Genomic DNA, 16,633 nt, shown 5'->3' with positions numbered 1-16,633 from the left:
TAAGATCACCGGCCACTAGGAGCCCTGCCTCTGGATGCGCATTTCCTTGTTGGATAATGGATCTATACAGCTCGTTGAGTGTGGTTTTAGTGCCAGCATTGGTTTGTGCTGGTAAATAGACATCTACGAAAAATATAGATGAAAACTTGGTAAATAGTGTGGTCTACAGTTTCCTTTTAATATTAGAGATTGCGCACTAGCTGTTGTTAAGAAAGCGCCACCCGCCACCCACTTGAGCTTACCTGATACTGCCGTTCTGTCCTGCTGATGCATGGAAAAGCCAGCTAGATTTATGTCATCAATGTCCTTCTTCAGCCAAGTTTCCGAGAAACATAGGATATTACAATTCTTCAGTCCCCGTCGATGGGATAGTCTCAGGCGGAGCTCATCCAGTTTGTTCTCCCGTGATTGTACATTCACCAATAGAACAGAGGGTAGAGGTGGTTAATTTACTCGTAGCCGTAGTTTCATCAGGGTGCCCGCACATCGGCCTCTATATCGCCGACTCTTTCTCTTATGAGTGTTGAGGGGATAGGGCCTGGTCCGGGGTGAGCAGTATGTCATGAGCCGCCGATTCGTTGATGTAGGAATATTCTTCCAAATCAAGGTTACTGATTGCTGTTCTGATGTTCAGAAGCTCTTTTCGGTTATAGGAAATTATTGGGGAAACATTTTTTTGGAGGGGGGGGGGGGTGTCAGCTTATAAAACGGCCTCTATACATTCCATTGCCATTCTAGTCTTTGTCGCTTTAATTTTAGGAAATGAGAACTTCCTGACCCCATGACCTGACCAGAGCCTAGACATGAGCGATATCTCTCGTCTGTTGTGTTTAGCTGTGGTGTGGTATGATTTGTACTGTATACATGCTGAACTGCTTCTGTGTTTCACTCTGCAGTAACAACCAAGCCTGCAGCAGTGCAGTGAGGAAACCTGCCATCTCTCTGGCGGACAGCACAGAACTCAGGTGACCATCCTTCCACCTCACTGATTTTTACAGCAGTCGCCCAATCAGCCAAGCCCAAAATCCCAAACAGCAAGCAATGCATATGTAGAATCATTATGGCTAGAAAAAGCTCCCTAGTAAGGAAGGAACCTAGCCAGCCCTCTTCTGGCTGTTCCGGGTGGAAACTATAAGAGTAGCTGGCCATTTAAGGTCAGATTGTTCTTCAAGATGTTCAAATGTTCAAGGATGGGCAGCAGGGTCAAATAATAATCAGTGGTTGTCGAGGATGCAACAGGTCAGTAGTTCAGGAGTAAACACCACTAGAGGGATATCAACAGACCACCAACTTACTACTCTTAGGCAAGGCTGAGTATAGCCCACGAAGATCTCCTCCACAGCAAGAGCCCAAGGGGGCACAAAACCGGATAGAAAGATCACATCTGTGACTCAACCTACTCGAGTGACAAACCCCTCCTAGGGACGGCTTGGAAGAGCCCTAGTAAGCCAGTGACTCAGCCCCCCTAATAGGGTCAGAGGCAGACAATCCCAGTGGAGAGAGGGGAGCCGGCCAGGCAGAGACGGCAAGGGAGGTTCGTCGCTCCAGTGCCTTGCCGTTCACCTTTGCATCCCTGGGCCAGACGACACTCAATCATAGGACCTACTGAAGAGATGCATCTTCAGTAATGACTTAAAGGTTGAGACCAAGTCTGCGTCTCTCACATGGGTAGGCAGACCATTCCATAAAAATGGAGCTCTATAGGAGAAAGCCCTGCCTCCAGCTGTTTGCTTACAAATTATAGGGACAATAAGGTGGGAAACCAAATAACACGTCCTAATAGCTTGTAGAAAATGGAGGCCATTAGGGCTTGTTTTCCATCTGAATCAAGGCGTTAATGCACAGGACACTGCCTCGCTAACATTGTATAATTACTGTAGGGTGACGCATTTAGGCTGATGCATTATCTAGGCAAGTGCATGTGGAAACGTGTACAAGAGCATTAAGTGTGCACACACACACACACACACATTTACAGATTCACACATGTACAAACTACACATAGGCAGACATAATGTATGCACAAGCACACACAGTTATGTTTTTGGAGTGGAGAGCTGTTCCACCTCAGTAGCTTACAGACTATTTGTCTTGATGCATGCATGCACACACCTGTTCACTCTGACCTCTGACCTCTTGTGTTCCACTAGGGTCTTGCTAAGCATCATGTACCTGATGGTGGAGACCATCCGTCTGCAGACAGAGGACGACAGGCCAGAGTGGAGAACTGCCAGAGAGGCCTTCAAGACTGAACTGGGTTTGTGTGTGTGTGTGTGTGTGTGTGCGCACTGTAAGACGTTTCTGTAATTTCAACAGTAAAACACTGTAGAAGGCAGTAAAATGACATACATGTGTTTTTACAGCACACCAAGACTTTAATTTCAACAGCAAAACACCGTGAAATGCCCAGTAAAATACCTTTTAAATGTGTTTTTCAGGATTAATGATGGTGCATTGTGGGTTAATGTTGTGAGCTGGGAAAGAGTCTTGCTCATTAACATGCTGTATGTTAATGTGTGCCTTGTAAGAGGCTGTATTTGTTGCACCCGTGAGTGAGAATGTTGTACCCACCCAGAATACAGTAATATACTGTATTTTAGGAATTCTACAAACCTTTTACTGTAGATTTTCAGGACCTTACTGGCCAATTGCTGGCAGTAATTGACTGTAATTCAGAATACAGTACCAAACTGCATTTTTGGAGTGCCAAAAACCTTTTGAGCAGTAGTGGGTGCATGGTATTGTTGTCTTTTAAGAGGCTATATTAGTGAGAATGCTGTACGAATTTAACTGATATGTGATAGTAGTTCCCTAACAATGAAATGTATATAGGGAACAGATCAGAGTTAGCCTGGCGGACGTGACCCACGTGACGACACAGCTCGAGAGCTGGCCTCTGCCAGACTAGCTCAGAGTGTCAGCGAGTCTTACACCTGTAATGGTTGAATATTTAACGATGTCCATTCAATCGGTTTCGCCCTTTAATAACAGCCAGTTTGGAAGCCTTTGTTTAGGCCTCTAGAAGGGCAAGTGATATAAAACACCAAATATTCATAAATATGATGTAATATTCAAATACCTAGCAGCCAACCTTCTCGCTCCAATCCCTTGTAGTTACAGTAAAATACTGCAATAATTACTTTCTTACAGCTTATTAGGCACCTTTACTGGACTGTGTTTCATTTCTTTGACATTATAGTCATTTACAGGAAGGAGACGTCAAGCCACCGTGAATATCTCAGTAATGGTTTGGCACTATCCAGAGATAGTCAGAGAGATAAAGATATCTTGCTGTAATAACTATTATTTTGAAGACCCGTGTATCCTTAACTACAACAATATTTTCAGTAATGGTTTCAGAAACGTTTTACATGCTATGACTTTGATATGTGTGGTTTTTTTCCTTCTCAACTTTGGTTGAATGCACAGACCGTAAGTTGCTAATGACAAGAGTGCCTGCTAAATGACCCAAATGTAAAAATGAAAACTTGCAAAGAACAATGGGTGATTACAGATTTATACCATAGTTGTTATTGGTACGGTAATTTAGATTACAGTAACTGACTTGGTAGTGTACATTAGATTACAGTAACAGTTTTGCTACCGTAAATGGATTACAGTAGCTGTACTGTAAAAGAAAGTACAGTAACTTACTGGCCAATTGCTGCCAGTAAGTTACTGTAAATTATACAGGAAATGTTTTAGTGTGTACACTGTATGTGTGTGCTGGCTGTTGACCCTCTCCTCTAACCTCAGGTTCTCCTCTATACAACGGAGAGCCATTTTCCCTGTTGCTCTTCACCATGGTGACCAAGTTCTGCAGTATGAACGCCCCCCACTTTCCCATGAAGAAGGTCCTGCTCCTGCTCTGGAAGACCATCCTGGTCAGTAAGCTACAGCACCGACACCATTACCTGTCCGTTTAGTAGGCTAGCCGCTCCGTAACGGAGGTATTTCATCCACCACTAGTGTAAATTCAAAACACTTGCTAGAATGACGTTGGGACCGGAGTGTCAGGCTTGACTGGCTCCCGCAATGGAATCGATGGGTTCGTTTGCCAATAGCTGCACAGAGCTCTGTCCGTGTGTTCATGGACATCTCTGTGGCTTTCTGCGTCCGTCTGTCTCTCTGCGTGTCACAGTTCACCATGGGGGGCTTCGAGGAGCTCCAGGAGATGAAGGTTCGAGGGAGAGAGAGGCTGAGCCTGCCCCCCCTGCCTGAGGACAGCATCAAGGTAATTCGGAGCATGAGAGCAGCCTCTCCTCCAGCCTCGGCAATGGAGCTCATCGAACAGCAACAGCAGGCCAAGAGAGGACGCCGCAGCCGCAGGGTGCGTATTATACAGACATTATATCATGCACATACTGTACACACACACACACACACACACACACACACACACACACACCTGTGCGCTAGACTCACTTGACTGAATACACACCTGATGTGTTCAGCCTCACGCGCCACGCCCTCTAACAAGCATGGATTGCTCAGCCTGACTGTAGCAGTAGAGAATGTGACTAGGATCTATGTGCACATCCTCTGTGTACTGCATTCCCCCTGACACGTTTGTTCTTTTAACTTCTTCCTCTAATCCCAACTGTGCTGTTTTTAGACTGGGGCTCTGACTTCACCAGGCTCTCAACCGCCCTCCTCTTCCTTGTGTCCCTGCAGAGTGCCTTTGTTGATAGCTTGGAAGGAGACAGTCCCTTTCCCAAGAAGCAGGTCTTTACCCACTTTCCCTCTGCATTTTCTCTGCCTCGGGCTGGTTCTTGCACCTTCTATTCCTCCACCTCTTTCTTGTCCTCTTCTTTCTCCTCTTCCTTTTATTCCTTGTCCTCCTCCTCTTCCTCCTTCCCCTTTTCCCCTCCTTCACTGCGCTCTGCACTGTATGGGTGGGTACAGAGGCGGGGCTGGCTGTGGTCGAGGTCCCTGCGGACATGGCGGGAGCTTTCCTCTCGTCTCCATCTCCACCGGGTTGTTAGGCCGCCAGCGTATCGCTGTAGAACAACAGCTCACTGCAGCTTGTTTCCCACCGCGCAGCTGAATGGCTTGTTCTCCATGGGGTATGAGTCACGTAGGTCTATGCTGGTCACACTGCTTCCGTTACCTCTGTTGCTCTCCTCGCCAGCACACCGTCTACCTGACGACTACTTACTACCACCACACCGCCATACGTTGCATTGCCCCGGCGCTCCGCTGCTATTAAATGCAACCCCCTTTGCCTGATGCTTGTTGCATTGATGATGCCGCAGTCATTCATTAAAACTATGGAAGTGGTTTGAGATTATTGGGGTTTGTGCTTGTATGACTCATTATGGTTGTAAGTGGAATGTTTAACGCTTGAATATGGAGTTGGGCCCAAAGGTTCCTCAGGTTTTTTACTGGGAGTTTCTGTAACTTTTTTTGTTTTGGAGTGCAGCCTTATGGTAGGTAAGTCTTGAGTATTGCTTGGGGTTGAAGTGGGAAGCCAGAAACCCTGTGTGTGTGTGAGGGGGCGGCCTCTTTCATGCCCCCTGCTGGTTGTTCTGGTTTCCAGCCCCTGGTAAAGCAGGACAGCCTAGACACGTACAACGAGCGAGACCCCTTTAAGAACGACGACGCACGCGACGAGGAGGAGGATGGCGAGGAAGCCGACAGTGGCATCGAGGGCGAGGTGGACCCCCTGGACCGTGATGTCATCATCCAGCCGCCACCCCCACCTCCCCCGCTCAGACCCCCCACTGAGAGAGCGTCCCTCCCCAAGGGTCTGCCCTGGGCCCCCAAAGTCAGGTAAGGCTGGAAGGCCCAGTTCCAAACAAACCTCTCGCCCCTCTCCATAACTCTTAACCCTTCTGTGTTTGCAGATCTGAAGGGATTGGATAGGTGTAATATAGCAGAACTCCCCAAAAACCATCAGAGGGCAGGGCGGATCGATCACCTTATTGCTTACCTCAGATCTGCAAACTCAAGTGATAGCATACAAAATCAAATGTACACTGGCTTCTCGTTTTGTTATTCTACACACTCGTGCTGCTGATAGTGCCCCCTCTGTTTAGGAGGACTCAAAGTAACCCACCTCAGTCAGTCATACAGTAACAGCCAGCTCCCCCTCGCAAGATGGCCTCTGTCTACACATTAGTGACAGTGGCCTATCTCTGTGTGTGTGTGTGTACGTGGGTGGGCTTGGCGACATGAATAATAATTTAGCACATGAGGTGGAGTTCCAGATCCCAATATCACACAGTGTACAGAGGCAGCATCGAGTGTGACTGATGAGGCTTTAAGCAGCCAACACGGCACCCTAAAGTGGATGTCTGTGGGAGAGGAAGATGCATCATCTGGTTAGCAGCCGAACGTCTTTGATCGGTCTGTTTAGATAGTATCTCGACAAGCCCGGGAAACCAGACTAGGAAACACAGTAGGTCTCGTAGTGGGATCAGTGAGAAGGTGAATCTCAGACTGGGGGGGTTAGTGAGGGGCAGCAGGACTCAATCGAATCTATCGGTCTGTCTCCACAGAGAGAAAGACATCGAGCACTTCCTGGAGACCAGCAGGAACAAGTTCATCGGCTTCACTCTGGGAAAGTGAGTGTCGCTTTGATTGTGTTTTTGTCTGAAAGGCTCGCTCCACGTAGTACACTGCCATGTGTGGTCCGAGTTATTGCAGTGCCAGTGACTGTTATGTTTTTTTTCTTCTAGTGACACAGAGACACTGGTCGGTCTTCCTAGGCCCATACACGAGAGTGTCAAGACCCTCAAACAGGTAAGGGGGAGATAAATCTCTCTTGTCCTTCCTCTTCTGTCCTTTCTCCCTCTCCTCTCAATCCCTCCGTCGCTCTCGCTCCACCAGGATCGAGTGTAACACCGGTGACGAGCCATTGACCGTTTATTTAACCAGCTGGTCAATATCCCTGGACGTTGACATCCCACTTGGAGATCTAATTGTGTGTTTTGAACTGACTGTGAAACACCGTCACACTGAGGAATGTCCTTCTGTGTGACAACCTGTGAATACTAATGAACGCCCGTTCAAAGCCGCTTCTGTTTGCACACCGGGCGCTGCCTGACGAGATAATGTCGGAATACTATGGTATATCGCCATGGTGATGTCTCATTGAAAAGGTCTGAAGTGGAATAGAATCGATTGTGGTTATGAAGTGCTTTGCGCTGGCTCTCCTAGTGCTTTATATTGTGTTGTGTATTGTGGCTAACTCACCCTATCCAACACCATGCTCTCTTTTCCCTCCAGCACAAATATGTCTCTATAGCTGAGATGCAGATCAAGAGGGAAGAGGAGCTTCAACAGTGCCCCATGACCCTGGTCAGTGACGCTTCTCACTGTTTACTTCATATGAAATGATGGGAACTCTATTTGAATGAGTTTAATGCTAGGATAAAACTATACTGGAAAATGAAGTGGGGGGGGCTGTCAATGTTTTGACCCCTAGTTGCACCACACCTCCCAAAAGCATAATGTCTGCTCAATGTCTACATTTTTACATTTTAAAACTGTAGGGCTTTTTGTGTTTTATGTTGTAAATGTGTCTTTGTAATAACATTTTGAATTCTATCTCTCTTCTTAAAAAGATTCTTAATCTCAATGAGACTACCTGGTCAAATAGAAATATGATCTTTCATTTTCTAAGTGTTGGAACAGGGCTCTGTGAATGGAAACAAGATGACTGTAGATGGTGTGTAACTCACATCGTGTGGTGTTGTGTCAGGGAGAAGAGGATGTGGATGAGACCCCAACAGAGATCCTGTATCTGGGAATGCTTCCTAACCTGTCTCAGTATGTGGTGAGGACATCTCCTGTTATATTCTGCTCGACCAAGACACTTCACATGGCATCATCTTACTTTGCGTCTCAAAAATCATAGATTGTTACTAAGTATTTGCTGTCATGTTTCCGAGCTGAGATGTTCAAAGCTAAAAAGCCACGTTGTATTGATCAGATTGCCCTTCTGAAGCTGCTGCTGGCTGCTGCACCTACCTCCAAGGCCAAGACTGACTCCATCAATATACTGGCTGATGTGCTGCCAGAGGAGATGCCGTGAGTGTCATAGCCTTGTGCCTCTCCTTGTTCCCTCACGGCCATTTTTGCCGTTCATGCTTAAGTTGAGTGACGGCGATAAGGAGGACATGTAATATAGTTTGTTCATAGATAAAGTCAATGACTATAGATTTGTCATGTCAAGGGAAGTTGTTGCTATGAATCACATAAAAGGTGTGTGTGTGTGTGTGTGTGTGATGGCAGAATCACGGTCCTCCAGAGCATGAAGCTGGGTATTGACGTGAACAGACACAAGGAGATCATTGTCAAGGCCATCTCTGCACTTCTGCTGCTGCTCCTCAAGCACCTGAAACTCAATCACATCTACCAAGTAAGCCCACCTACCACTCCTCACCCCCCAGGTCAGCCACTATCTCTCGCTCTCCATCCCTTTCTCTCCCCCACCCCCTCAGGTCTGCCGCTGCTCTCTTGCTCTCATCTCTTCCAGTGGGGTAATGGAGGGTAAACGCAGTTTAACCACTTTTGCAGAAAAATGCATTGAAAATATAGGAAGCGTTTTTTGTTTTTTTACACCACAGCTGGCGAACATTTTAACCCCCCCCCCCCCCCCACACACACACACCTTTCCCACCCTCACACACTAAGTCAGCCTCCATTCTCTCTCATCTCCCTGCCTTCCACATTTCTCTCGCTTTCTGTCTTCATCTCCTCTCACATCCCCAGTTGGCTCCTGGCAGCCGACAACACAGATCCTGCACTGGAATGATAGGCACACAGTCAAAGGTTCATACATCTTCCTGCACACAGAGAGGGAGGCAGGATAGAGGGAGGCAGGATAGAGGGAGGCAGGAGGAGGAGGAGGGTTGGAAAAGTACCATCAGACAAGAAATGGGTACATAGCCGCACCATCCATTTTCCAAAATGCAAAGCTGAGCTCCTTCCAAAATCTGCTCTTGTAAAGGAGGATTATAATTCCTATTTTGGGCCGATTAGCTTCATGTATCGTCGTCCTACTGCTGCTTCTGCCTGAGACGAGAGAGTGTGTCTCTCTTCAGCACACAAAACCATGTACCTTTTTAAAAAGGGATTGGTTCAAGGTTGACTTTTTGGCACGCAACCACTATTGATAGGTAGTGAATCGTCTTCAGAGAGAAATGGAGCATCTGCTCCTTTGACAACAGTGTGCTTATACCTGGCAGCAGGTCAGGACTGTTCTGTCAAATCCTACATGAAAAAGGAGCTAGTTCCCCATTTAATAGGATGAAAGATGAACAAAGCTGGATGTAAAATTATAGTAGCGCCATCTACTGCCCAAAATGATTACCTTCACTCTTATTTCCCACGACCAACTGCCAAATGAAGCTTGTTATAAAGATGCATTATTGCAACTGCAGAACCCAGCTCAGTGAAAGGGTTAAATGAGTCTGCCTATGGCTCCTATCCTGCTGGCTCTTAGACGGCCGTGGCGCAGAGCTGAGTACTTCCAGGGAGAGCAGATTGGCTAAATCCTCTGATTAGAACCCCCGTCATTCCCATCGTGAGAGTGTAAAGGGGTTGTCATTTCAGTGTCTTTTACACCCCAAAAGTCGGATGACAGAATGCTCATCATTGTTCCTGCTTTGAATTCATAGGCACACGGCAGTAATAGTAGCTGTGCTCACAAAAAGTGGTCTTGAACGGTCTTTTGATGATCGTAAACGATTGCATAGAATGTATAAAAGAGGAGAAATCAGTCTATTCATGAACTCTGCAGGCTGCTCATGAAATATAAAAAGACTGGGGGTTGGAGGATTAATCTTTAATTATTTAATGGATATGAATTTTTATTATTAGGAGTTAAAGGGCTAGCGGGCCTTAGTGCTTTATCTGGTCCTCCATGGTTCCTGTGCACTAAAGACAGTCAGTGACTTTGCAGTGACCTTGTACTTCCTGTCTCTCTCTCTCCTCTCTCTCTCTCTCTCTCTCTCTCTCTCTCTCCAGTTTGAGATTGTCTCTCAACACCTGGTGTTTGCTAACTGCATCCCACTCATCCTCAAGTTCTTCAACCAGAACATCATGTCTTACATCAGTGCCAAGAACAGGTAGGACTCACTGACTACAACCGACTACCACTTAGATTCTGCCACAGTGCCAGAGGTCCATCTCCACCCACATAAAGGCATGGCTCCACCCACATAAAGGCATGGGGGGGGGGGTTCAGGTGTGGTTGGCAAATGTGTCTCTCTCACCTCAATGACAGGTGTAACACCAATGTTGACACAAAGATGGGCTGTAGTAATACTCTCGTTTGTGCTCTCATTGTAGTATATGTGTGCTGGACTTCCCTCACTGTGTGGTCCACGAGATGCCTGAGCTCACGGCTGAGAGCTTGGTGAGTTCAGATCGCAAACCCATGTGTTTACATTAGACTGTTCGAATGTTAAAAGACCTGGCTATGGGTTTGGTTTATCTGTTGGCTGTGATTAGACACTGGCCGTGTCCGGCTACACATCCTAAATACTAGGCCGTTATATATGTATTCTTTGTGGGCGTTTTCAATTCTCCAAACCCTGTTGTTGCCTGTGATTTGTAGGAAGCTGGAGACAGTAATCAGTTCTGCTGGCGTAATCTCTTCTCCTGCATCAACCTGCTGAGGATCCTCAACAAGCTGACTAAGTGGAAACACTCCAGGACCATGGTGAGAGAGACCTGGTCCTGCGTCTCTTTATGATCATATGTCCCTTATTCAGTACCCACTTGTAGAACCTATCAGATCCTTTCAGATCTACAAGAGTGCCTGTACAGGGTGTACAGGCTAGAGGACAGTTTAGAATTCAAAGATTTGTGACGGGACATTTTTGAGATCCACTGTGTCCTTCTCTTCCACCTCCTCTCTCAGATGCTGGTGGTGTTCAAGTCTGCTCCCATCCTGAAGAGGGCGCTGAAGGTCAAACAGGCCATGATGCAACTGTATGTCCTCAAGCTGCTCAAGATCCAGACCAAGTACCTGGGCCGCCAGTGGAGGAAGAGCAACATGAAGACCATGTCAGCAATCTACCAGAAAGTACGACACAGGCTCAATGATGACTGGGCCTATGGCAACGGTAAGATGCAGAGGAAATAAACTATTTGAACACATACATGAAGTCAACTCTTAATTCACTGGTCTGTAGGAGATGTGAAAGCTATGCAACAGATCAGAATTTGATGATGAATGTGAAATGAAATGTGGTTGGTACATACTATGTGCCTTTGATTATTGATCTCCGTAACGGAAAGTCCAATCAGCCAACTGCTGTAAGATGAAGGCCGGTAAACTAAGGAGGTGTTGCCATAGCAACCAAACCAGGGACCAGCTAGGGGTGAGAGGCCCTCAGAGAAAAAGAGACGACTGTCTGTCATCACATGTCTCAGGTTCTATTCTCAATGGACTAGAATGGACAGAGGGAAAGAGCTCCATTGGTTCTTCGAATCAAATGTTATTGGTCACGTACACCTGGTTAGCAGATGTTAATGCTAGTGTAGCAAAATGCTTGTGCTTTTAGTTCCGACAGTGCAGTAATATCTAACAAGTAATCTAACAATTCCCCAACAACTGCCTAATACACACAAATCTAAAGGGGTGAATGAGAATATGTACATGTAAGTATATGGATGAGCGATGGCCGAGCGGCACAGGCAAGGTGCAATAGTTGGTATAAAATACAGTATTTACGGTTGGAGTCATTAAAACTTGTTTTTCAACCACTCCACACATTTCTTGTTAACAAACTATAGTTTTGGCAAGTCAGTTAGGGACATCTAGGGCATCTGTATGACACAAGTAATTTTTCCAACAATTGTTTACAGACAGATTATTTCACATATAATTCACTGTATCACAATTCCAGTGGGTCTGAAGTGTACATACACTAAGTTGACTGTGCCTTTAAACAGCTTGGAAAATTCAAAACAATTATGTCATGGCTTTAGAAGCTTCTGATAGGCTAATTGACATAATTTGAGTCAATTGGAGGTGTACCTGTGGATGTATTTTAAGGCCTACTTTCAAACTCAGTGCCTCTTCGCTTGACATCATGGGAAAATCAAAATAAATCAGCCAAGACCTCAGAAAATAAATTGGGAGCAATTTCCAAACACCTGAAGGTACCGCGTTCATCGGTACAAACAATAGTACGCAAGTCCAATTTGTAAGTCGCTCTGGATAAGAGCGTCTGCTAAATGACTTAAATGTAAATGTAAGTATAAACACCATGGGACCACACAGCCGTCATACCGCTCAGGAAGAAGACGCGTTCTGTCTCCTATTGATGAACGTACTTTGGTGCGAAAAGTGCAAATCAATCCCAGAACAACAGCAAAGGACCTTGTGAAGATGCTGGAGGAAATGGGTACAAAAGTATCTATATCCACAGTTAAACAAGTCCCATATCGACATAACCTGAATGGCTGCTCAGCAACGAAGAAGTCACTGCTCCAAAACCACCATAAAAAAGCCAGACTAGGGTTTGCAACTGCACAATGGGGACAAAGTTCATACTTTTTGGAGAAATGTCCTCTGGTCTGATGAAACAAAAATAGAACTGTTTGGCCATAATGACCATCGTTATGTTTGGAGGAAAAAGGGGGAGGCTTGCAAGCCAAAGAACATCATCCCAACCATGAAACATGGGGGTGGCAGCATCATGTTGTGGGGGTGCTTTGCTGCAGGATGGACTGGTGCCCTTCACAAAATAGATGGCATCATGATGAGGAAAATTATGTGGATATATTGAAGCAACATCTCAAGTCATCAGTCAGGAAGTTAAAGCTTGGTCGCAAATGGGTCTTCCAAATGGACAAAGTTGTGGCAAAATGGCTTAAGGACAACAAAGTCAAGGTATTGGAGTGGCCATCACAAAGCCCTGACCTCAATTGCATAGAAAATGTGTGGGCAGAACTGAAAAAGCATGTGCGAGCAAGGAGGCCTACAAACCTGACTCAGTTACAGCTCTGTCAGGAGGAATGGGCCAAAATTCACCCAATTTATTGTGGAAAGCTTGTGGAAGGATACCCAAAACATTTGACCCAAGTTAAACAATTTACAGGCAATGCTACCAAATACTAATTGAGTGTATATAAACTTCTGGCCCACTGGGAATGTGATGAAAGAAATAAAAGCTGAAATAAATCATTCTCTCTACTATTTTTCTGACATTTGACATTCTTAAAATAAAGTAGTGATCCTAACTGACCTAAAACAGGGATTTTTTTTACTAGGATTAAATGTCAGGAATTGTGAACAACTGAGTTTAAATGTATTTGGCTAAGGTGTATGTAAACATCTGACTTCGACTGTACATGTGATATGAGTAATGTAAGATATGTAAACATTATTAATGTGGCATTGTATAAAGTGTCTCGTGATCCATTTATTAAAGTTGCCAGGGATTGGGTCTCAAAGGGGCGGCAGGTAGCCTAGTGGTTAGATCATTGGACTAGTAACCGAAAGGTTGCAAGATCGAATCCCTGAACTGACAAGGTAAAAATCTGTCGTCATTGAAAATAAGAATTTGTTCTTAACTGATTTGCCTAGTTAAATAAAACATATAGGCAGGAGCTTCTTTTAAGTTAGTTTTTGCTGTTTAGAGACAGAAGCTGTTTTTCAGTCTCTCGGTCCCAGCTTTGATGCACCTGTACTGACCTCGCCTTCTGGATGGTAGTGGTGTGAACAGGCCGTGGCTCGGGTGGTTGATGTCCTTGATAATCTTTTTGGCCTTCCTGTGACATCGGGCGCTGTAGGTGTCATGGAGGGCAGGTAGTTGGCCCCCGGTGATGCGTTATGCAGACTGCACCACCCTCTGGAGAGCCTTGGTTGAGGACGGTGCAGTTGGCCTTCCCCGGTGGCAATACAGACCGACAGGATGTCCCTCTGCTGTCATTTAAATCCCAGAATTCACTGTTTTCTCTGTATTGATTGATTATTGAGGTCTATTGTCCTTTAACAGTATAACGTATTTTCCCGAACAGAAAATCGACAGAGACAATGGATAGAGTTATGTGGTGCTGTTCACCAAGTTAATAGACCTGAGAATAAAACTCTGTTGTTCTTTTTGTCCTCCAGATATCGACGCACGGCCATGGGACTTCCAGGCGGAGGAGTGCGCCCTGAGGGAGAGCATCGAGAAGTTCAACAGCCGTCGCTACGACAAGAACCAGAACGGCGAGTTCGCCCCGGTGGACAACTGCCTGCAAAGCGTTCTGGGCCAGCGCGTTGAGCTGCCGGAGGACTTCCACTACAGCTATGAAATGTGGCTGGAGAGAGAGGTGTTTTCACAGCCTATCCAATGGGAGGGTCTACTACAACAGGCCCAGTGAGCGGGGAGGACACATACCAGGGACACAAGCCTACGACTACTGTGATCTTCATGTAAATATGTGGCGGAAATAGAACATCAGTTTGTAGTCACCTGTATCCATGCAGAAATTGTACAGTAACGGTATAGACAGTGATAACGATGTCATGGCAACTTGGCAGGAGCAGGCTCTTACAGTACAAGCTATGTGGAATACTGTCACTATTCTGTCAGTCACAACATCCAATCCATCCACTATGTCCAAACCACCAGTTCATTTTTTTTCTCTCACTCAATTTGATTCGCTTCTGTGCTTTGTGGAATAATTCATTTTAAAACCATGGCATGTCCTTTTTTTAAAGAATTAAGTACTGACACTGTTCTTAGTTTATGTTGTAATGTTTTGCATGTGTATTTATTCATGATCACAGCCATTATGTTTTAGTTTGTAAATCTCATAGGTGCAGATGATATTGTGGTTGATTTATATATTTCTAGAAAAAAGGGCATTTTTGGAAAGATAGTACTGTGTATTAACAGGCTAACAATTGATTGATTGTTTTCAATTAAAAATAGTAAAACGTAGCAAAGAGCAATTTCTCAAGCAAGAATTTTGCTTGGTCTGTCTGGGAGGGGTCTGAGTAGGGAGGGGAAAAGTAGCTGTTATTGGCAGACAGGTTTTGAACTCTTTTATCGGTCTATTAACTCATTTCCCCCGCCTGTGGATGTCTCTAGGCAGACCAAAACTCCATCCCAAAGAAACAGGAAGAAACAGCACTTACATTTAAAGGGGCATTCTCATCATTTTCACAGTATTATTCCAACCTTGTAGTGTGGAAATGTGTATAAACCACAGGATAATCACATTTTTGACTGCACTGAGCTTTAAGGGAGAATTGAACCACATTTCCCCTTTCTAGGTTAATAGTATTTTAATTTATGTAATCACAAACAGATATTCCTATAAGTCATTGATCATCAACTAGATCCAGCTGCGGGATGTTTTTTTTTCTTGAGCGGATGGTCAAGGGGCCGAAACAACATAATTGCAAATCATTTGTATACATAAAATTGACTGCAAAAGCCTCAAACAGATATAGGATTTTACAAAGATAATAACTTCCAAACTTGCTTACATTTGTATGCGATCCCATCTCTCTATTATGCGTGGGAATAGATTTCCACAATTAAAATCACATGGAGCTGATTTCCTGGTGTTTAAAAATGTTTAACTTTTTTTTAAATATCCAACAATGAGAAAAAATCAAATCACCCGCGGGCCAAATTTGACCCGCTGTTGGGGAACCCGCCTGTAAGTAATACGTGGTAGTTAATTTGTGTTCATTAAGGTCTGTGAAGCCTTTGGCCAGATGGAGAGAAAGGAAAGGATAAGGACACAGGAAAACCTTTTTGAGGCTGATCTGAAGGGTTTGACCAGGGATTGGGAGGCTTGAGGGGGTTCATCAGCCCAACGTGGGAAGGCTGTCTCTGGGTAAGTCGAGGGCAGTGTCCCTGACTCCCTCTGGGAACCCGACGAGTCCTGTGGGCTTCACTCGCTGTCCTTCCAAAGGTGTCATGGCTGTCTTGGTTTAGCCCTCAATCCACCTCCCCACAGCAGCTAACCTTGAATAACAGCACAACAGCTGAAGGGATACACATGTCCTTGTGAGGCTAATCTCCCTCGCTGAATACACAGTAGTTGTCACACAATGGTGCTGATTTTTTACGAGATCTGTTGTCTAGTCAATTTCTTTCATTGTAAAGCAGAACTACCGTGGGCTGTCAAGGCCATTACGTATTCTCCGAGTGTTCTGTAACTTTCTCTTAAGGTTATGGAACATTCTCTGATGACACAAGCACATAAGACATGATCCTTTTTCATATTATCTAGTGTAGTCTTTAGTGTTTCTCTCCGGGGAATTTGTGTAGGCGGCCGAGATGTACTTGGTTGTATTATATTTGTATTGAATGATGATTGTGTAACTGTGTTGTGCTTCTTTGTGGAATCTAAGTGTGCATGGCTGCAGTTTTATATTTCTGTTTGAATATGTCATATTTAAAACTGTATTCTGAAATTTTATACAATATTTCGAAATGTGACTTTTGTTTGAAATTCCGTTTTTAGAACACAAATTCAAAATGTACTCTCACTCATGATTTGGTATATGTAGGGTGTTTTGGTAAATGTCTTATCGAGTCAGCACCATGTCTGCTTCTGGGGCATGTCTCAAAAGACATGTCAAGTTTGTCCCACACAGGCGAAGACAAAGTCATTTGACTTTCTGAGATTTCTTGAATGCAAAAGCTTTCAAAAATAACTGCTT

General features: G+C 44.9%; 1 protein-coding gene across 3 annotated transcripts in view; it reads left to right on the top strand.

Moving 5' to 3' along the window:
- Nucleotides 1–14,939, top strand: part of strip2 (striatin interacting protein 2) — a 44,498-nt gene extending 29,559 nt beyond the window's left edge. For 2 of the 3 annotated variants that reach the window (XM_064938370.1, XM_064938368.1), the window contains exons 6-22: nucleotides 897–965; nucleotides 2,151–2,257; nucleotides 3,757–3,884; nucleotides 4,142–4,330; nucleotides 4,675–4,725; nucleotides 5,540–5,772; nucleotides 6,501–6,566; nucleotides 6,681–6,744; nucleotides 7,231–7,302; nucleotides 7,706–7,780; nucleotides 7,937–8,034; nucleotides 8,239–8,365; nucleotides 9,976–10,076; nucleotides 10,300–10,366; nucleotides 10,568–10,672; nucleotides 10,874–11,078; nucleotides 14,078–14,939. In XM_064938370.1, coding sequence (XP_064794442.1) covers nucleotides 897–965; nucleotides 2,151–2,257; nucleotides 3,757–3,884; nucleotides 4,142–4,330; nucleotides 4,675–4,725; nucleotides 5,540–5,772; nucleotides 6,501–6,566; nucleotides 6,681–6,744; nucleotides 7,231–7,302; nucleotides 7,706–7,780; nucleotides 7,937–8,034; nucleotides 8,239–8,365; nucleotides 9,976–10,076; nucleotides 10,300–10,366; nucleotides 10,568–10,672; nucleotides 10,874–11,078; nucleotides 14,078–14,331 — 2,011 coding nt within the window. In that variant the 3' untranslated portion in view covers nucleotides 14,332–14,939. The remainder of the gene's footprint in view (nucleotides 1–896; nucleotides 966–2,150; nucleotides 2,258–3,756; nucleotides 3,885–4,141; nucleotides 4,331–4,674; nucleotides 4,726–5,539; nucleotides 5,773–6,500; nucleotides 6,567–6,680; nucleotides 6,745–7,230; nucleotides 7,303–7,705; nucleotides 7,781–7,936; nucleotides 8,035–8,238; nucleotides 8,366–9,975; nucleotides 10,077–10,299; nucleotides 10,367–10,567; nucleotides 10,673–10,873; nucleotides 11,079–14,077) is intronic. The other variant, XM_064938369.1, reaches the window with a different exon arrangement.
- Nucleotides 14,940–16,633: the final 1,694 nt, after the last annotated feature.

Source organism: Oncorhynchus masou, chromosome 26, assembly GCF_036934945.1.
Source record: "Oncorhynchus masou masou isolate Uvic2021 chromosome 26, UVic_Omas_1.1, whole genome shotgun sequence".
Classification (NCBI taxonomy): domain Eukaryota; kingdom Metazoa; phylum Chordata; class Actinopteri; order Salmoniformes; family Salmonidae; genus Oncorhynchus; species Oncorhynchus masou.
The sequence above is the reverse complement of the archived record's forward strand: the minus strand, read 5'-3'. Positions and strand labels throughout refer to the sequence as shown.